This window comes from Typha latifolia, chromosome 5 (assembly GCF_019914945.1).
Source record: "Typha latifolia isolate L0001 chromosome 5, TyphaL0001v2, whole genome shotgun sequence".
NCBI lineage: Eukaryota > Viridiplantae > Streptophyta > Magnoliopsida > Poales > Typhaceae > Typha > Typha latifolia.
Genome location: NC_133090.1, coordinates 9,998,128 through 10,020,759, shown reverse-complemented (window position 1 = coordinate 10,020,759; position 22,632 = coordinate 9,998,128). Strand labels below are relative to the sequence as shown.

The following is a 22,632-nucleotide window of genomic DNA, read 5'->3' as shown; positions in this document are numbered from 1 at the left end:
TAACTGAAAAAGAATACATATATATATATAATAAAGATATTTATATTCTTTTATAGTTAATTAAATAAAATTTTAATGGTTAGTTATGTTTAAGGTGTATTCATTAAAAAATTAAAAGATTTTTAAAGGGTGGTCTACTCATGCCATGCATCTCAAGATGTTGTATCTATAGTATTAAATGAGAAACCATTGTAAGCAAAAACGCTTGAATCTTTTCCCTTTATTTCTCCATAAAAGATTAAGAGCATCTAGTTAAGTTATCCATGCCAAGATGTTGCATAAGATCGGTTATTTGGCATATGGAAATGGTATGTCATGGGATCTTTAAGCTAAAAGTTGATTATGATATTACACTTTAATTATATCCGCAAGATAAATGATCCAATACTAACTCTTAATTTCTCTCTCATCATCTAATAATTAAAAGTTTAGTTTTCTACAAATTAATCGAAAGTATCGGTTAGTTTCGACCGAAATTGCTAGTCATCCTTTGACTTTTTAAGAGTAAATTAGTTCATTTACTTTCTTCGCTCTTATGTCGTCCACAAATTTAAAGTAAACTTCTCATTCCATAAGTAGTGGATATTTTTAATAGGTCGCATTTAGTTCTGGAATAACTTCCAAACTAATTTGGATGCTCAGTTCTTAAATTTGTTTAAGAAAGCTTTTACCGAATAGTTTATTATGGTGTTTTATAGTAAGCTAGTATAGTGGTATAATAATTATACTTTTATATGATATAAAAGTAATAAATTTAAGAAATATTTTGGCAAATTATTAAAATACTTTTATATTAGATGGATGAAGAGAGGAGAGAAAAGAGAGATAGAAAGAGATTGAAATGGTAGTCTATTGAAGTAAGGCAAATTTAAGGGCAAAATAGTCATAAAATTTTACTAGTTAATATAAAATATTAGATGAAAGAATTAATGAGAGAGAAATAGGTATTAATAAACTAGTATCAAGATAAATTATTATTATTATGTTAATTACTAGTATAGATCTCATTATACTAGAGTACGCTTAATTATGCTTGATCAACTAAATGTGGCCTAAAAATCCTAATCAGAAGATATAACCAGTTAGACAACTAATACTTGGCTCTTTATCTCTCCACATGATATCCTATTTTAAGGGATATTAGATAAAGTCACTCTTATGCTTTGAGACAAGATTAACTAGTTGGACTAGTGGTGTATGTAAAATAGTAACTTTTTCTTAAGTGCAATCTTATAACCCTATATTATCTCACATTACTTTCCTATTTTCCTATAGTATAATTATTTTACATAGAGTACGAGATTATTTTCTTATATTGTGAGTTTATAACTCACATTATCTCGTAATGTATAGTTATTTTCTCAAATTGTGGGTATATAGTGTATTTTAAATCTATAGTTATAATAAAAAATAATATTATTTCAGAAAATTACTATTTACTATTACTACTTTAACATATACTTGAGGATATTTTCATCATTCGGTTTAAAACATCACTTGAAAAAACCCACAGACACACGTATATATCTAAATCCTAGGCAATAATATCACTCGTTCGCTTAAGTAAAAGTCCGAAGAAATATTAAAAATGAAAGCAGATATGAACGCCAAGATTTTAACGTGGAAAAACTCAAATGGGAAAAAACCACGGATCCAAAATCGGATCAAAACCAATCACTAGAATCGTAACAGTTACAAAACTGACTCACAAGACAAACCGTCGATCCTCACGACTTTATTCTTCTTAGTCTTGCTTGCTATAACCCATGATTTACTGCTTCTCGTGATTGATATCCAACCTCAGTAGCTATCGAGATTGTTCTTTCGTCTAAATAGCCCTTAAGACAAAAGATTAAGCTTTTAGAAGAGTAGGATCTTGTTCGTTGAAAAACCAATATAGCCTCAAGAAGTCTCCATCAAAATTGCTTCTTCAACTACCCTAGGGTTAGGGCATCACTATACTTATATAAGATCTCTAAGATAGAGTCAAATCCAAGTCTTATCTGAACTCAAGAAAGTCCAAAAATTACTAACTTCGTTGGTGCGTTCAAATGCAGCCCGGGTGTGTTCGAACGGCCTAACTTGATCTCAGGTGCATTGGAACGGGCCCAAGTGCGTTCGAACGCAATAGTCTAATTTTCACAAGTTGCGTTCGAACACGTTTGTGAATGTTGCTCTATGTCTGTGTGAACGCATGTACCCGTGTTCGTACGCGCTTGCGAACGCAGCTCTCGGTCTGTGTGAATGTAAGAGGCCATGTTCAAAAGCGCTTGTGAATAATGCTCTCGATCTGTGTGAACGCATGAGCCCGCGTTCGAACGCGCTTGTAAACGCTCTCGGTGGTCTGTGTGAACGCATGAGAACATCTTGTGAACGCGGTGTGAACGCGATGTGAACTCATAAACTTTTCTCCAATAATCTTACAATTCTTCAAAATAGATATTTTCTAGACTTGTATAAAAGCTCATATACATGTATAAATACACTTAAAATATTTTGTACACAATTGCCAACAATAAAAACCTAACAATTTTCCCCTTTGGCAATTTGTGACAAAACATCTAGATTATAAGATATTACAAAGAATTCAAAATGAGCATTCAACAAGTCTAGAAGATTTAGCACATCAATCCCTGCAAATAAAAATATACTGATCCAAGATCAAGTGAAAATAACAAGAAGTGAAAAAACAATTCAAACACAAGTTCACAGGTTCTTCAAGCAAACACAAGTTCACAAGTTCACAAGTTCTTCAAGCAAAGTTATTAGCTAGCAAACTTAAACTAGTAAACTCCCCCTACACCAGTAAACTCCTAAACTCACTCCGAACATCTAACTCTCCCCCTTTTTGACACAAATTCCAAAGACTAAGAACTAGGAGGAAACTGACGATGAAGAATAGACAACACAGAGTCGAGCACGGTCCCCTGACGAGCTTGCTCAGCTCATAAATCATTCACGGTCGAATGTAAGTCCTGCACCTGAGTGCTAAGTTGATCAAATTGGTTAGAGAACTTTGGTAACTCCCCCCTCAGGATGATATGAATCATCGTCAGACCTGTCAGCAGAACTGTCAATGTGTGATGGATATCCAACGCCTGAAGAGGAGGACGGCTTGAAAGGAGATGACTGATCATGAGCTTGACTCCACTTAAGTGTTATCCGATCCAATGGTTTTTGTGCAGTAAGCGAAGCTTTTAAGGCATCCACTCGCACCCCACTCTGAGTGCACAATTTGGTAATAAAAATACCAAATGACAACCCTTCCTGAGGCGCTTCTTTCTATGCAGTTGTCAAAATAGAATCGTATATTACAGCAGCCAAATCAATAAAAATCTCCGACAGCATTGCATGAAGGAGGAAGGCCCGATCCGGACTAATACTTGAATGTCGAGTCTTGGGGGTGACGTTGTAAAGACAAAAAAGGTGTAGCATGCGAGCCACTGAAGTCAGTTTCGTATGTGGCATCATGTTACCTTTTCAACATTCCCCCTGTATTAACACATTACTAGCATAGTAGCATAGTCTTTAACATTAGGAAGCGGATCAGAAGATGGATACTGGAACTCGCCATCAAGAAGTTGGAGTTCAGCACGAATGACATCAGAGTCCAGGTAGACCGTATACAACATTCCAAAACAGTGGCATTGCTAAAAAATTCCCTGACAACCTCCACATATGCTGTCCCATTCATCCGACACACGGACAGTCATCCTTGCTCAGTAATTGATCCCCAGGGCGCAAAAATCAGAAATGACAACTGGCCTTTCACAGATAATAGGTCGAGTGCCAAAATTATGTTTATATCTCCCTGCAGTAGTAGATGTAGAAAACTTGGGAGCCGAAGATGGTGAGAAAGGTGGCCTTCGTTTCTTGGAAACTGTAGCTTTTTTTAGGGATTCTAGAGAAAGAAACAAGTCGCAAGATTCAACACATGCCCAAAGCATACAAAAAGTAACAAGAAATCCAAAAAAATTCTAGAAACCATGAAGACCCTAAGTGAAATCCATCTTCCACTTGAAAAAGCTAAGTTATCATGTTCAATCGCTCAACAAACATCAAGATATTAACTCTAACGTGATCAAAACTCGAAAACGCACAAAATCAATCAATATCAAGAGACTAAATTGAATAAAAAATAAGAAATTTGATGGACGATCATACCTCGCAAAAAGTGAAGAAAAACTTAAAGTTTCGGCCGAAAGACGCTAAATCCGTAGGAGAACAACCCTTTAAAAGAGTTTGAAGTGAAAAATTTGATGAAAAAGATGAAGATCTTAAAGATTTGGGAGGGAGAAAATGAAGGGTTTCTAGAGTTTGGAAGATGAAAAATGAAAACCCTTGGGTTCAGACGCAATATTTAAAGAACCCTCGAGTGCGTTCGAACGCACCAGTCCGCGCGTTCGAATGCGCCAATCACTGCATTCGAACTCAAGAAGCCGGTGTTCGAAACGCCCTTTTTTTTAAGTAAAAAATCTTTTTGGAGATGCACTTCTAGAAATTCAAAATAGATTCAAGACATAGAATATGACAATTAAATAAATTAAGTCATACACAGATCAATCAAATCATCAAAAGTATATTATAATTAATTCTAATGTATCACTCAAATTTAAATTAATCTTGATTGATCATAACAATATGCATATGCAAGTTGAGCATAGATAACATAAAACATTCTTCTTAAATAAACTTTCCTATTTAAACAATGATGCAACACAGTAGTCAAACCGACTTAATATTTAAATTTACATTTTTCAACTTATTCTCCATAACAGAACATGAATTTTTCCTGTAATTATTTTTTTTTACTAAAACCATACAGATGCAATAATAGCTTTCACACATGAATAGATAGCCCTTTCCTTGTAGTACATATCAAACAATGTGTAAGAAGATATTCACTTATATCAATTTTTTTTTAATTTGCAAGCAATGTACTGAGTCAAACTGGACTCTAAACAAGATGGCTTTCACACTAACTCATCGTAGCCCATTTCTTTAATCTTTATGAACATATTTTTTATGACTAAGCATGAGGTAAAACTGTGCAAATCAAAGTCAATAGTGAGCTATTTAAAAAAAATTTCATGATGTCATGCTCACTCAAGAATATACACACGTTATAAGTGCATTAAATTTAGTTTAATTATCATAAAAGTCGAGAAAGTGAATAAATCAGAAATGATACAATATACTACAAGATGACAAAATTGACTATAATAACTCATAATAAAAAAAAAATCATATTTATATGTCTTAGGCAATGAAAAAAAAATCAGTCCAAAGCACAAATCCCTAAAGAAGTACGAAGATACTCAAATCTCTGTAAATCTAAAGGTTTTGTAAACAAATCTCCAAACTGTTTCTCCGTCTCAACATATTCCACTGCTATTATATTGTCTCCATAGGTTTTGTAAATAAATCTCCCAATTGTTTCTCCATCTCAACTGTTCTACTGCTATTATTTTGTCTTTAACTAACTCGCGTATAAAATGATGTCGGATATAAATATGTTTTGTACGCGAGTGTTGAACAGAATTTTTTGATATATTAATAGTACTCATGTTGTCACAATAAAGCACCATAGTATCTTGTTCAATGCCGTAATCTTTGACCATCTATTTCATCCATAATAACTGAGAACAATAACTCCCTACTGCAATGTACTTGGCCTCAGTAGTAGATAAAGATATCGAGTTTTGTTTTTTTACTATGCAAAGCAACCAGATTGTTTCCAATATAAAAACATCCACATGAGTTACTTTTTCTATCATCACATGAATCTGCCCAATCAGAATTCGTGTATCCTAATATGATAGTACCCGAGTCATAAGTAAATTAGATACCTAAATCAACTGTGCCACTGACATATTTTATGATACGTTTCACAGTAAACAAATGTGTCTCCTTAGGTTCAGACTGAAACCTAGCACACACATCGACGCTAAATGCAATGTCTGGTCTATTAGTAGTTAAGTATAAAAAAACTACCAATCATGCTCCTATATAGTGTCTGATCAACACTTTTTCCTAAAATGTCCTTACCTAGTTTGGTAGTTGTACTCATAGGAGTTCTAGCATGTTTTGCATTTTCTAAACCAAATTTAGTCACAAGATCATTAGTATACTTGGTTTGAGCATAAATATCCCTTTTTCTAATTGAGTAATTTGAAGTCCCAAAAAGAACTTCAACTCACCTATCATGCTCATCTCAAAATGACTATGCATGAGATCTACAAATAATTTAAATTTATAATAAATATTTTCATTCAGAATACCATTCAAGAAAGCACTTTTAACATCCATTTGAAATAATTTAAATTTTAAATAATAAGCAATATAGCAAGCAGTATATGAATAGACCCTAATCTAGCAATATGAGCAAATGTCTCATCAAAATCTATACCCTCAACCTGAGTATATCGCTGTGCTACTAGTCTAGCTTTATTTCAAACTATATTGTCATGTTCATCACTTTTATTCTTATATATCCATTTTGTTCCAATGATGTTCACATTCTTAGGTCTAGAAACTAAATACCAAACATCATCTCAGTGGTATTTAGCGGTCAGTGGTAGCTGTATTTACCTTCTTGTGTGAGATCCTAATTTATTTTCCAATTTGACATGAATCGCACACTCTTTTTGATATTTCTTTCATCTTAGGTATTCCTCTTATCATTTCTTGTTTGGACAGATTAAATAATTCCTTGTGATTCACATGTTCAAGTTGTTGATGCCAAAAATCTGCAATGTCGAAAGAGACACTGTTGCATTTCAGTTTATGTGAAGTTCTAACAACATAGTAATTATCAGATGTTCTAGATCCATAATATATAATATTACCATCATGATCTAGAATAATACAATCATTTTTGGAGAATTTTACGTCATAATCTTCATCACAAAATAAATTGATGCTCAGTAGATTTGCTTTCAAGCCCTTAACATAAAAAATATTTTCGAGAATAGGAACCCTAGGAGAACTTACCTTTCCTTTACTTATTACCTTGGATGAATTACCATCTCCGAATGTCACAACTCTCCCTTCATGTTCTTCGAGATTAGAAAATAAGGACTTGCCAGCCGACATATGTCTTGAACAACCACTATCTAAATACCACAAATCAGAATTTAAAACTTTCAAGGCTGTATGATACAATATAACATTTCAAATCACTTTTTTTGACACATATGGCCTTTGTTTTCATCCTATAAATGAAAACACTTCTAGGTTTTTTCAAAAAAATTGCAATGAGATCGAATATGCCAAAGAATGCCGCAATGAAAGCATGTTGGAACAAACCATTTTCTACTCACCTTTTGTTGAGTAGTGTGACTAAAGTTTACCTTTGGCGTCGCTAAAGAGTTACCAGATTGTTGATTAAACTTCAATTTAGAGATATTAATCCAGGATTGCTTTGAAAATGCGATTGATGACCTCAAGTTTTCATCCTTTTGTATACCTGTAGAAATAAAGACAGTTTTATTATTATTTGAATTACTAGAGTATCAAATACCATACTTGTCTTTTCTAAAAATCTGAGCTTTTAAAATATTGTCTAGTTTGTTCTTCCTTTTAAGAAATATCACTTCGTTTTGCAATCGCTCTAGTTCAACTTCATCAGTCTTCATACTATTTTTCGCATTGTTAAGTTATTCAAAAAGGTTTTTGACAGTTTGTGAATGTTGCTCTATGTCTGTGTGAACGCATGTACCCATGTTCGTACGCGCTTGTGAACGCAGCTCTCGGTCTGTGTGAACGCATGAGCCCATATTCAAACGCGCTTGTGAACGCTGCTCTCGATCTGTGTGAACACATGAGCCCGCGTTCGAACGCGTTTGTGAACGCTGCTCTCGGTCTGTGTGAACGCATGAGCTCACGTTCGAACGCACTTGTGAACAGCCTCTCTGTCTATGTGAATGCATGAGAACGCGGTGTGAACACGATGTGAACAATGTCTTGTCCACTCCTAAACTCTTGTTCTCACGTCTAATGAACAATGTCTTGTCCACTCCCCCTCGAGTGAACCCCGCATCCATTAAAAAAGTGGACAACTTCTCATACCAGGCTCTTTGAGCTTGTTTTAGCCCGTAGAAGGCCTTTTTTAATTTAAACACATTAGAAGGAAACTTATGATCTTCGAACCCCTTAGGTTGTTCCACATAAACATTTTCATTTAAAATACCATTCAAGAAAGCACTCTCATCAAAATCTATACCCTCAACCTGAGTATATCCCTGTGCTACTAGTCTAGCTTTATTTCAAACTATATTGCCATGTTCATCACTTTTATTCTTGTATATCCATTTTGTTCCAATGATGTTCACATTCTTAGGTCTAGAAACTAAATATCAAACATCATTCCTAGAAAATTACTCTAATTCCTCATGCATAGCATTAACCCAAGAATCGTCTAACAATGCTTCCTTCACATTTTTAGATTCAAAAGAAGATGTATAACAAGTAAATGATACCTCACTTTGGATTTGTCGTCTTGTTTTCATTGGTTTATTCACGTCTCCGATCACTTGTTGCAATGGATGATTTAATTTCACTCTGCCAGATGGTTCTAGTACGTTGCAGTCATCTTTGTGAGTAGTTTCTAAGACCATTCAAGCTTCTTTTGCTATCTCACAAGTAGAAATTCTTCTAAATTTTTCTGAGGAAACGCAACTAAAGATTACATTTATTGCCTTGCTATTCCATCCAAATTTTACATAATCTGTCCTGTCCTATGACTCTATCGGTTTTTCAGCAAGTTTATCATCCACCATGTACATTGGTGGACTCCAACCGTTCACAACGGCAAACCATACTCGCTCGTTTATAGACTTCAAGTAAGCTCTCATCCTAGCTTTTCAATATCCATAATTTGATCCATCTAGAATAAGAGGTCTAATAGACGATGGTCCATCTCTATGGAAATTCATGCCTATCTGATCTCTCTCTACGAGTGAGAGAACATGCTCTGATATCAATTGAAAAAACCCTAGAGACACGTATGTATCTAAATCATAGCAATGATATCACTCGTTCGCTTAAGTAAAAGTCCGAAAAATATTAAAAACGAAAGTAGAAATGAACGCCAAGATTTTAACGTGGAAAAACCCAAACGGAAAAAAACCACAGATCCAAACTCGGATCAAAACTAATCACTAGAATCGTAGCAGTTACAAAACTGACTCACAAGACAAACCATCGAACCTTACGACTTTGTTCTTCTCAGTTTTGCTCACTAGAACCCATGATTCATTGCTTCTTATGATTGATATCCATCCTCAGTGGCCCTCGAGATTATTCTTTTGTCTAGATAGCCCTTAAGACGAAATATTAAGCTTTTTAGAAGAGTGAGATCTTGTTCGTTGAAGAACCGATGTAGGCTCAAGAAGTCTCCTTCAAAATTGCTTTTTCAACTACCCTAGAGTTAGAGCATCACTATATAAGATCTCTAAGATAGAGCCAAATTTAAGTCTTATCCGAACTCACGAAAGTCCAAAAATTACTAATTTTGTTGGTGCGTTCGAACACGGCCCGGGTGCGTTTGAACGGCCTGACTTGATCTCAGGTGCGTTCGAACGGGCCCAAGTGCGTTCGAACGCAACAGCTGATTTTCACCAGGTTGCGTTCGAACGCGCTTGTGAACGCTGTTCTCGGTCTATGTGAACGCATGTACCCGCGTTCGAACGTGCTTATGAACGCTGCTCTCGGTCTGTGTAAACGCATGAGCCCACGTTCGAACGTGCTTGTGAACGCTGTTCTCGGTCTGTGTAAACGCATGAGCCCACGTTCGAACGCGCTTGTGAACGTTACTCTTGGTCTATGTGAATGCATGAGCCCGCTTATGAATGCTGCTCTCTGTTTGTGTAAACGCATGAGAACACGGTATGAACGCGATGTAAACTCATAAAGTTTTCTTCAATAATCTTGTAATTCTTCAAAACAAATATTTTCTAGACTTATATAAAAGCTCATATACATGTATAAATACACTTAGAATATTTTGTACACAATTACCAACAATAAAAACCTAACATCACTAATTCCCAATACAATTTTATTATTTTTTAATACTTTATTAATAACTTCATATCATATCAAATATAATTATTACTCATTAAATTATAATGAACTAAAATTATAATAGCTTATACTAGTATTAGCTATCTTCTTCTAGTATTAAGAATAAGAAAAGTAATGTATATTCTATCCGTATTTCACAAATGAACACCTTAATATGGTATAAGAATAAGAGTTTTTGAGTTCAAATTAACTTTCCTGCATGTCTTTCATTTAGAATTATTATGTAAAAGAATTAAGTAATATAGAAACTCTCATAATTGCAAGGGTTAAAACTAACGGAGCTTTTATAATTTAATAATATTTAGTTTTTTAATTTTATAATAACATATCCAAGGTTAGTTTTTTAATTTTATAATAACATATTCAGTGTGCATCAATTATATAAATTATATGTACTTTATTATAATAAAAAATTATATGTACTTTATTATAATAAAATATGTATCGACTATAAAAAGATATATGTAATTAGTTTTCTATGCTAAATTAAAAAAGCAATTGCCATTAAATTGAAAATCCCCTAAAAATTAGCAAGTATTTTACAAAAGCATAAAATTAGTGTATGCTTTCCTATGAAAGTCAACGTACGACCAGAGTTAAACATCTCTAGAACTCAACATTGACATTATACTTGGCCGACTTGATCTCGGTCTTCTTCCCCGGCGAGAGGCTATTGACGACGAGTGTGCAATGCACGTTCACGACGACCTCCCTGAAGTTGACCTCTCCGAACCTCAACTTGACCGGCACGTGCACGAACACGTCCAGCGGCACGTGCCCGTTTCGTTGACTCTCCTCGAGTGCTTTTTGTAGCCCTGAGCCGTAGCCGTTTCGCCCTTCCATCACCACCCGCATCACCGTCGTGTTCCGGTGACCCTGGTAGAAGCTCGGGAGATGACCAGAGCATAATGTGGTGTTCCGGTAGGCAACCACGACGGTTGAGCCGTGGCCGTAGGATATCCCTATCATGTCGTTGGGGTTCTCGGCGCGCACCGAGGCGACGAGCTTCGTCTCGAGGGTGAGGTCAGAGGGGAAGAAGCGGAAGGAGGCGACGGAGAGGCCAGCGACTGAGTAGGAGGGGATCTTGGGGTTGTAGGCGAGGAAGAGATAAAGTGCTGCGGCGGCAAGGACGACGAGGAAAAGTAGGAGGGTGAGGCAGCACCAGCAGAGGCAGCCGCAGCCGCAGGCGGCCCCGTCGTCGGAGCTGTGGGAGAGGTAGCGGGGGAGGTTGCGGCGGTGGGGCGGGGGGCGGAGGGTGAGGGAGTCGCCACCGGATTGGTACTCCGAGAGCATGGCGTACCGCGGCGGAGGTGGCTCAGACCTTTGGTCGTAATAAGCCATGGTAGAATGAGAGAGAGAGATGGTTTCTTGGATTTGAAAGGGAGTAAGGGATTGCGATTCGGTGGCTGATCGATGTTATGCGAGTAAGTCTCTGACAGCAGGTTCGCTCAAATCCTACGTCCTTCGTATTCTCTTTTAAACATCATTGGAATCCTCAGACAATGCATTCAGAATGCATTTGGACTGAATTGCACCATTAGTCCACAAGCGGTCAGAAAAAAGATTTTGTTTTTGTTTTTGTTTTGTTTTCGATCGGTCTAAGAGAATTATACAAATTGTGTGGATGAAATGAATGACGAGAGAGAGAAAGATAGTTGCATGTGGATTTAGGAGGGAGGGAAGGGTGGAGGAGGTTGGTCTGGGTACTATGATTAAGGTGAACTCTACAATTGTTTGGTAGAGAAGGACGGTGAGTAGGAGAACAGCTCAGTGATTTCTAAAACAACGAGTCCAAACTGGTAAAATAAATAAAGCTTGGATAAAAGTAAATTAAATTGGCCTATTTTATCTTCACATATATCTTATATGCAGCCATGACTGCAGGAATTAATTTCCTCTAGTCTTACGCGTGACCTTTTTGATTGATTGGCAAATTAATAAAAAGATTTAGCTTTCTTTTTGAGCGATTTGTACGAAAAAGTTTTTAAAAAATTGTTTTACAGATTTACACAATTTTTGTTTTCCTCCGGAAGAGAACTCAATGATTCTTTTTTGGGCCAAAGTTCTAGCTCTTTGTTTTTGGGTGGAGGGAGAATACCGGTTTGCATTTCATGTCTTGTCTTTTTTTTTCAAAATAAAAATAAGTATATTTTGTAGACATTAGGTGATAAAAGTTAATCTAATTCGATAATCTGATGTAATTACCTAATTTTTAAGTAGGTTTGAGTTTAGTTTAATCGTGTTCGGTTGTACATGAGTCAATTCATCTAATCCGATTATTAAATATTCGTTGATATTATATTAAGACTTATTTAACTTGTCTATGAATAGACCCGTCAAACTATTTATAATTTGTCAACTCATTTATGACACGATAACTCTATTTATAGCGTAATTAACTCATTTTGACTTAGCTAATCTATTTATAACACAAAAATCTATTAATAAAAAAAAAAATTTATGAATAACAAAAAACCATATTTATAATTCAAAAAAAAATATGTTTATAACTCCAATAACTTATATAAGTTTGAATAAATTGTCACTCGATAACTCATGATTGCCGTTTCTAACAAATGATACTTGTATTAAATAAGAATATAAAACATTCTTCTTCTTATTCAGAGAAGAGACTTTTTATCTTTCTTGCTCGGTTTCTTTGAAAGCCACCGCCTTCATCGACACACAGTTTACTCGTATCCCGAACCGCTCCAGCTCCGCCGCCGCGTTCTTTGTCACCACCACCACCGTGTTCTTCTTACAAGTGTACGAGTGCGACGCCGCGCCGCTCATCACCTCGGCAACGCTCGCCGTCGTTATTATGCACCCGGATCTCGCCGGCACCATTACTCTCGTCGCGTGCTTCGTTATTGAGGGCGTGCTCGAGCTCGGCGAGGTGTTTGGAGGAGGAGGAGCGGGGGAAGACGGGGGTGGACTCGTGGGACGAGGTGGAGAAGGCGGTGATGAATCCGGTCAGGTGGAAGGGATCTTCATCGCCGACGAGGTGCGACCACGTGGGCTCCACCGTTGTCGTCGCCCAGCCTGTTTCCTGATCTTGGTGGCAGGGCCATTAAGCCTGGAGACGAGGACAAAGGATGCTTTATCATATCCAGGTTTTTAATTGTCAATGAATCTAATCTAATCTAATCTAATCTTTTATTAGGGAGCATTTTATTACTCTGGTGGCTTACCATTTCAATAAGATAAAATGAAAAATGTGCCTCAATGTGGGTTCATTCCGTCCGAACCCAGCCTGACCCAACCCACTCGTGGGAGGGATGGCAAACAGATTGCTCTGCTCAATGGCCCGGCTGACTCGGTCCGAATCTGGCTCGGCCCGCCCAATGATCACCTCTACAAACCACCAAATTAAAAAGAAACCCAAACCATAGGGGAGGCAACAAATCAGAGCTTCTCGCGGGTCAACAAATCAACCTCCTGTATCCATTCGTCGAACTCAGTGGGACTGAGCTTCTCACCAATGGAGGTAAGGACGTGGCGGAGGGTTTTGAGGAGCTACAGTAATTACAAGCTTAGCTAGTGCCATACCTGTGGTAGGAGGTACCATAGTTACTTGGCTTTGGAGCGGTTTCTCCGTGGATAGTGCCACCTTAAATCATTTTTTCTCTCCATCGTTTACTCCGCCTTATTTTAATAGGCGCTAGTCTTCTCATCTGGCTGCGTTGCATCAATATGGATCAAATAATCCATTATAGGAGAACGCTGCCACGGAAAAGAGGAGATCGCTGCCACGAAACACTTGATCGCCCCCTTCAACTTCCCCCGCTTCCTTTTGCGTCCTGGACAAGGACGCCACTGGCGTCGTCACCGTCGCTGTCGTAGAGGGAGAAGGCCTCGCGCATCGACGCGATATGATCGAAGCACCTCCTCCAAAGCCGTCGACACGGGCGACGACTCGGCAACGAGGCCGGCGAGGACATTAGCACTAGGACAGAGAGAGAGGAAGAGAGGAAGAGAGGGACAATGCAGATGGTAACGAAGGAATTAAAAAATAAAGTATTTAATATTAGCTAACCCACTAAACTATTATGTCATTGTAGGTGGAGGGGGCATTTTGGTCAATTCAAAAATTTTGCTATGGTTTTTAAGGGAACCCTCTAAACTTTTTTAGGTTATAATATCTTTCCTAAACTATAAACAAATTTCAATGTTATCCTTTCATTAGTGTATCATAAAACAAACTAGGCGAGTTAGTTTATGTGGCAATCATATCAGATGTAATTAATTTGAAATGACCTTAATTAAATTAAGATAAAAGGATATGTATTGACATATTTTAATTTTCCAACCCTTATATTATATTTTAATTTTCTATAAGAAGGGTGGCTCAAACACAACTTAGACGGGTGCTTTGCTGATCTAAATTATTAAAGTGGCGCGGGCATGGTGGCTAGGGATGCGGAAGGCAAGTTGGTGCTGGCTGCTTGGGAATCTTGCCTAAACGTGTCTGCCTTATTTGTGGAGGCTTGGGCAGTAAGGATGAGCCTCATTTTGGTGAATAAAGAGTGCACGGTGTTGTTGGAAACAGACTCACTGGAGTTGGTAAAGATACTCCGACGAGAGGTGATCTGCCCTCGGTGCGTTAGGAACATAATTGAGGAGTGTTGGTCTCTGTTGAGAGGATGTATGGAGTGGAAAATCTTGCATACTTTTCGCGAAGCCAACCGGGTGGCTAACTAGGCAGCCAACCGGGGCAAGCTGGCCTCGTTCACTTCTGTTTTGGAACCCACAGATCCCTTACACCTAGATCTATGTAACCTTTTGGAGGCCGATTCCCCAGGCTGGGTAACTAGCCAAAGGCCCCATAGCTAAATATAGCTCGTTCTCTCACTTCAAAAAAAAATAAAAAAAATAATCATTTTCCTCCCTATTCACCATCACCGACTTCTTGCCTCCCTTCTGCATAGTTGCCGGGTGCGGCGGCCTTGATGATGACGGAGCCTCGATCCCTCGGGCCGAGGCGGCGGTAATGATGACTATGGGCGCGGCCCTTTCGAAGCCGGAGGAGGTGGCGGGGCTGGCGACTTGTCGGCGGTAATGATAATAGCATAGATGATGGTGCAGCTGGCCTAACCACCGAGCTCTATGTCGCCATTGTAGCCTCTCGAGCCGTATGTTGTTGTTATTAGAGCAATAAGGGTTCTTCGGCGACTTCACCTCCTTCGGCCACGTTGAGCATCGATGGAGGGCGAGGAATACGAGCGCTGAGAGCAAGAAATTGCTTGTCATAGTCACGACCACCGCCTCGGTCACGTTAGCTCTCTTAAACAAAAATGGAGATAGAAGGTGAGGAAGAGGAGTGGCGATGGGGTAGGAGGGGAGGGAGGCATAGATCACGATGGAATGACAACGGGTAGGAAAGAGGTTAAATTACTTGAGGGTAATTATGTAATTTATTTTTATTTAAAAATTAATAATGTGATATATTTATTAAGGGTATAATAATTATTAGTTGTATATTGTCACTTTCGTTTGCTATTTTACTCAGATCCAAAGTTTAAAAATTAAATATATTTCAGGAGGGTGTTGACGTAATTAAACCATGTATATAACCAAATTTAACTTTTAACTCAAACCAAACACTCCTCTAGCACGAATTTGAGTGCCAAATGAATCGTATAAAAAAAAAGCACTAAGCATATGTGATTGTATATTAGTCAACGGGTTTATAACATTTATCCGTATATTACAATACTTAAGGATTAATCATGTAATAAGTAAAATTATGTGGTATTGATGTGTAGAAACAAATATAACGTACTCTTAGCTCAAATCAAATGTTGCTAGTGGGCATATGTGGTTGCATATTATTTATGCGGATTTACAGCATGTTTCTACAGATTTAGAATATTTTTCTTCAGATTTAATAGTAACAAGTGAGCATTAAACATATAATAAGAAATTATATGATATTGTTATGTAGCCATGTAGGACCAAACCCAATGTTCTCTACTCCTACCAAGTATTTTCCAAGTAAAATTTTGAGTCCTAAATGACTTGGAAAGAAGGATATAAAAACTTGTGATATTTATGCATGTATAAGCTAGTCAGTATATTACATTCTTATTGTGCACTTACTATAGGACAAACTTGAATTAATATATACTTAATCCATTATATTTGTAAAGATGGTAATGACTGGCCTGTATAGATAGAATGTTGTGTTGGTAATTTCATGTATTTGATATGAATTTTTTTTATTAATTTTGAGCTAAGTTTTAAGTGGGGCATATACATTATTAATGATGGTTTAATGGTGGAATTAATTTAGCTAAAAGAGTATTTTATTGCCATATATTCACTTAGTCAAATCAAGTAAATGAAAATTGACTCTAAAGTGGGTATCATGATAATAAAAAATAAAGAAAAGTGAATTTAGTACTATATTGAATATTTGAGAAATGTTAGTATGGTATATGAGTAATAAACTTCTTATGGACTTTGGGCCCTAAAATGGGTACCTATTTTGTGGGTAAATGTTACTATGCAATTTAACTCACATGCGCGCGCTGCCCGGCTCGGCTCAGTTTGCACGCACGGGTCTAAAGTCGAAGTAGTGTGTCCCTTCGAAGAAACAGTTAATCATTCAAAATTTTATATTCTGTAAGTTTATTTATTTATTTTTATTAGATTTCTTGTGACTCTTTAAAATCAGATTGTTACCACCAACATGTTGATACGACAAAGATGAAGAAATAAAAAAGTATTTAATATAATTATTTTAAAATAAAATTTCTTCTCTAAAAACAAACTATTATTAAATTGAAGGCAGGTCTTTCTACGTCCAAAAGAGTCCGTAAGACTATTTTTGTCATTAAAGAGTTTGTTTAGGTTTTCGTAGATTGGGTTATATGAGAAAGAAAAACCAAAACCAAAATTGAGTAAACGTGCAAAACGAAGAACTTTGATTTCTTGCACAAACAACTCTTTCTTTATTACTGGAACTGACTTCTTGTAACTAGCATTGCTTCCACAAATAGAGCTGTAATACCACAATTACTAAATTCTATTACCACGGCGATAAAAATATCCATCTATCAAAAAATGATATTTATTTTCCCTGCACTTGGAAAACAGTTAGAAGCAAACAAAAGTTCGATTTATAGAGCAACGTTGCAGCAAACCAGACATTAAATTTCTCTCATAGCGTCCGCTACACCTGGATACAGATTGTATGACAAATACAAGGTACTTTATATTCTCCAGTAAGAAGGAAGATCATCCTAGTATATAACTATTCAGTGAACAACATAGAATTCCTGGACCTTACTGAGGTTTTCAGAAATAACATTCAAGAAGTAAAACAAAGAATCAGAGTAAATATATTCCTCATTGAATTGGAAAAAGTAATTCACACTTTACGGATTCTGGAAGAAATCACAATGGAATGACAGTAAGGAAAAGGTATGCCTTCGGATGTCGCATCCCACAAAAACTACAACAAAATTTCTGAAACTGATACCATCATGAATAACAAAGTGGTCCACTAAAAGATAGTTCATCGGAAACTCATGGACGAGCCAGGTATTAATTAGCTTTTACCATCATCAGGAATCCCCAAAGAGATCATCACTATCATCTGCCGAACTTGCATCAAAATTTTCACTCGTTGGCTTTCCTTCATTGCCTTTTGTGATACCTTCTTGCCCTTCAGATTTAAATGCCCAAGAGGAGCCCACCTTACCAGAAAAGGAATCCCCATAAAGGTCACCATATATACCACCTTTCGGAGTATTTTTCACCTTGTTCAACGCTTCTTGTAGCTTACTTGTAACACCCGTGGGTGAGATGTTACCTTCTTTTGGTGGTGCCTGCTCCTTTCCCTTCGGTATTACCGTTACCTGCACAAGGGATTCATATTTTCCAACAAGACTGCCTTCTTTTACACCTATAGGACCAGGTTCAGTTTCAATGTCTGCACCATCTGAGATCCCAACTACTTCAACAAGATCTCCTCCAACCTGATCTTTAAATGCCACTCTTTCTTTCTTTCTTCTCTTGTTGGGTCTTCCTGATGCTTGATTATCAGCAGCTCTACTTGAGACACTTCCTGAAGAGCTTTTAGAATTGGATAAAAGATCTGATTTGCAAACTCCATAGCGGTTTAGTATTGTATTATATGCTACAACAGCATCTTCATCATTAGGGTCTGGAGGAGAAGGTAGATTAAGTTCTGCAGAAAGTCCAGGAGTGGGAAAGAGTGCAGCAGTATTCTTCCTAAGAATGTAGCTTCTGGTTGAAGCAGCAAACTTCAGAGATTGTCCAACTTCAAGCTCAACAGGGTTGTCTTTAGTCAGTCTCTCATTTGCAACAAAGGTACCGTGAACTGACCCCAAATCAATGACATATATGCTGTGGAAAAGTATGAATGTATGAATCAACTCTAGATCATTTAAGATCCAAAGAAGGAAAAGAAAAAGAAATATCAGTTGGAAAGAAAATAAGTTCTGCCTTATAGACTATCAACACATGTTACTGTAAGTATAGTCCTAAATAATCCCATGATGAGTATTAATCGTCTTCAAAAATAAGATACAGCATATGTTGTTTCAGATATCTATTATATAGTGCAAATTCACTGCTTAGTGCAGCAGCATTATGCATCATCCCATGAGAGGAAACACAGAGCAAAAGAACAAGAACTCTTAGATCAAATTGTAATAGTCACAGTACGTTAATGAAACTATAAAAGTATGACAAGTATGCCATTTAAGATTTATGGAGTGATAGATCTCAATACTAAGAATATCTTGGGAAGAAGGAGAAAGTATTACTCCCATCCTGTTTCAGTTACAGAGATAACAGATGCCCTTAGTGAACTTAGCATAAAACATATGCTCAGAGGTGTCTTGTTGCAGGTGCACCCTGCCACCAAACTCTTGTTGCAGGTGCACCCCGACAACATGCAAAAAACTATCATCAAATATTTATCATGAAAAAAAGTACTTTAAAGGAATTTTGTTGAATGGAGAGAATTCACCTTGAAGAATCCAAATCCAGTGAAGCCATTTAGTTATATAATCTTCTTTCAGCACTTAAAAACAGAAAACAACATGGTGGCAGTTGACAGCAAGCACATCATGAAGCAGCATAAAGAAGAAAAGAGCTTCAATATCACACACTCTCTAACCTTCCATTCTTGTGGGGAACCACCGCAGCATGCTGTCGTGACACAGATTGGTGATCCAACACAAAATCACAAGTAGGAAACTGCCTCCCAAAGATATGCCTTCGCTTGTCCAGATTTATCCTATCAATAGCTTCTCCATCCTTCAACACCTCAAGATAGTACACTCCGGGACGGGGCTCAATTGCCCAATCCGGAGGCTGCCAAGAGGATTGGCCGCCTCCAATCTGAGTGGTATGCGGTGATGGAACGATCGGTTCCGGTCCAGTTGGCTTTGAGGCAACATGCTGAGTCTGCGAGTGGGAATTTAGCTTCTGAACTGACTGGGTTGGAGATTTGGAAGCCTTGGTAGTTGACGAAGCTGTTGAAGCTGAATTAAGGGTCACCGCAAACGGCTCCAAAGATTGGGCTTTCTTGAATCTATCGAAACCCCCTCGATACATTCCTTTTTCTTTCTTTATACTAAAACTACAAAGGAGTTAATGCTACATGAAACTGACCAAGATTGGAGCTATTCCTCAGAATATAGTCTACCCAAAGATTAAAACAAACACTCCTTCACATCCAGCTATGGGGCTTACCAAGTCAAATCAAGACCCTAGAAATAGATTCCAAGCTCTTGACCTTTCCAATATCGGACTCTGCAATGAACTGTTCCACCGTGCAAAGCAAAAAAGAAACATCAGTTCATCCACTCAATCATGCATTAATAATCCATGCAAAACATCAAAAGAAACAATCTTGCAGAGGCCAATGTGGAAAGAGAAATATCTCAAAAATCATCCCCAAAAAACTCTAATTTGGGAAAATTTAGAGCACCCAAATGAACAGAAAAGGGAAAAGAAGCCACCTTTGGGTAAATCAAAGCTCTAGAACTTCCTGAAATCCGCTTTCCCAGGTACCAGAGTGCGCACAGATCCGATAACGCCAGCAAACGAGATAAAAGAAAAGAGAATTTGACGAAACCCAAGACAAATCAATCGAATCAGAAAGCAAATCGAGCAGTTTAATTCCTGGGGGACAAAAAGTTGGACAAATAGAACGATAAAATCGGGAGAAGAGAGACTTCGAGTTAGGGTTTCTACAACGACGAGGGATAGAGGACGATGAGTCCTGAGAGGTGCACGGCGTTTGCAAATGGTGCTAAATTAATCGGACTTTCTGAGTAAGACTCCATTGGAACCCTAGTTGTCGAATATGGAGCCCAATTGAACGACGAATCCGGGCCCACAGTGTTTTTTTTTTGTTGGTAAATGTAAACTTGTTAATTTATAGAAAAAACTAGATTATCTAATGTTTTTTATATATATAATTAGAATTGCATTACTTAAAACGCACCTAAAAATAATTACACCCTACTGCCTAATATAAGGTGCCAGCAACATGAAGACATAAAATGGATGTGAACCTAAGCATACCTCAGCCATCCCACAAAATAGAATAAGCACTCAGCCTAGAGTGAGTACCTAGCCAATTAGTAGTAAGATTTACTTCTATAAAAATATGATTAATCGTCACTCTTTTGAAGGAATAAATCATGTGTTGAATATCCTTGACAAGGGTTTTTACAATCTCGTTATGAATAGGGGTGTAAATGAGCCTCCGGCTTAGGCTCGACTCAGCTCAACTCGAGGTGAGTCTGAGCCAAACCAAACCGAGCCTGAAATGAGCATATCATCAAGCCTCAGTCAAACTGAGCCGGATCAAGTTGGACCAAGCCAGATTGAACCCAAGCTGAGCCAAAGAAGAAGAGGAGGCGGTGGGCTAGCAGGGCACCGCGGCTGCTTGCCGCTGCCAAAGGAGGAGGAGGCGGCACCATGGGGGCTTGCCGCTACCAAAAAAGGAGGAGGCGGCATCGCGACGGCTTGCCATTACCGAAGGAGGAGGAGGCGGCACTGCTACTGCAGAAGAAGAAGAAGAAAGAGGAGGATGAGGAGGTCGGGCACCGTAAAAGAAGGAGGAGGAGGAGGTGCACTATGGCGGAGGACGAGGCGACACTCTTTTATACCGAGCCTGAGCAAGCCGGCTCCAGCTTAGGCTCGGCTCGATATTGATTTCTAGCTAATTTTAGCAGCTCGGGCTTGGCTCAGCTCTGATTGAGCCAAGCCGGACTCGAGCTTCAGCCGAGTTAAGCCCGAGCCAAGCCCAAGCTGCTCGTTGAGCTTGACAGCCCTAGTTGCGATCTCCCTTCTCAAGAAGTGAGATTTGTTGTTTTGAATCTGTTTCAAGCATCAAATTCTAGATGTTGAGACTTTGGATGTTCCAGCGCCTCACATACAGCCCAAGCTTCAGCAAAGAGTGCAGACTCACATTTGATGGGAGCTCCACCTGCTAAAAGAATATCAGCATCAGAGTCTCTAAAAAGCCACCCTTCCCCACCCACACTATTGGTCCAATCAAAAGTACCATAATAGTTGGGCTTAACCCAAAATTGTGAAGGCGGAGACCAGTAGATCAAAGGTAGAGGAACATGCTTTTGTGGAAGATTATTGCTCAAGTTAACATAATCCATAGTCATAGTAATAATTGTGCGCCAACAAGTGTACGAAGGAAAGGAAGGCAAGTTGAAATCTGTTGCATTTCTATACTTCCAGAGTTGCCAGAATTGGCAAATAGAGAAAGTAAAAAGACCTTTTGATCTTTAAGTAAGTTCCCACCCCCCTCTTTAAGCTAGTCTCCATTTCAGCCAACTGCCAATGAATGATAGGTGAATGCCTAAGACAGACAAATTAAAATCCCAGATTTGCTTAGCACTACTAACAAGTAATCCAGGGAACGATCACTAGAAGGTGATAGTTAGGGTACTCAGATATTTGAGATACACTACTATCTATGGATTGCTCTATTCAAGATATCCAATAGTACTTGAAGGGTACAATGATGCAAATTAAATTTCTGATATAAAAGATACCAAATCCACGAGTGGATTTCTTTACACTTGGGGGTACATCTATTTCAAAGAAATCTTCTAAACAAACATGTATAACTAAATTTACTATGAAATCTAAATTCATAGCATTAGATAAGGCTCGAAACGAAGTCGAGTGGCTTCAAAATTTCTTAGAAGATATTTCTATGTGGTCCAAACCTATGTCCGTAATTTATATTCATTGTGATAGTCAATCAGCTATATGAATAGCACAAAGTCAAATGTATAACAGCAAGTCATGACATATATGTTGTAGACATAATACAGTGCAACAATTAATCTCAAATGATATAATATCTATTAATTATGTGAAATCAAAGGATAACATCGCGGATTCGTTAATAGAGGGTTTAACAAGAGTTCAAGTGTATTGTTCATTGAAGGGAATAGGTTTAAAGCCTACCACCTAGAGTAACAACACAACGGCAGCCCAACCTAGTTGACTAGAGATCCCAAGATTTAGGTTCAA

General features: G+C 37.8%; 2 protein-coding genes across 2 annotated transcripts; both read right to left on the bottom strand.

The window, feature by feature from the left end:
- Positions 1–10,692: 10,692 nt before the first annotated feature.
- Positions 10,693–11,427, bottom strand: LOC140789127 (NDR1/HIN1-like protein 6). The gene has a single exon (XM_073138735.1). It carries the CDS (start codon positions 11,425–11,427, stop codon positions 10,693–10,695), a length of 735 nt encoding a protein of 244 aa, XP_072994836.1.
- Positions 11,428–17,406: 5,979 nt separating this feature from the next.
- Positions 17,407–20,419, bottom strand: LOC140789546 (protein phosphatase 1 regulatory inhibitor subunit PPP1R8 homolog). Its single transcript, XM_073139275.1, has 4 exons — positions 20,085–20,419; positions 19,816–19,885; positions 19,238–19,702; positions 17,407–18,459 (listed from the first exon to the last, which is right to left on the bottom strand). The coding sequence occupies exons 3-4, from the start codon at positions 19,675–19,677 to the stop codon at positions 17,655–17,657; spliced, it is 1,245 nt and encodes a 414-aa protein (XP_072995376.1). The 5' UTR covers positions 19,678–19,702; positions 19,816–19,885; positions 20,085–20,419; the 3' UTR covers positions 17,407–17,654.
- Between the last annotated feature and the right edge of the window lie 2,213 nt (positions 20,420–22,632).

Bases quoted from the DNA above. Each gene is read 5' to 3' on its own strand.
- LOC140789546 (XM_073139275.1), bottom strand. From the start codon at position 19,677: ATGTATCGAGGGGGTTTCGATAGATTCAAGAAAGCCCAATCTTTGGAG. The intron at 18,460-19,237 runs GTTAGAGAGTGT...ACTTTTCCACAG, and splicing joins GTTCCCCACAAGAATGGAAG to CATATATGTCATTGATTTGG.
- LOC140789127 (XM_073138735.1), bottom strand. From the start codon at position 11,427: ATGGCTTATTACGACCAAAGGTCTGAGCCACCTCCGCCGCGGTACGCC.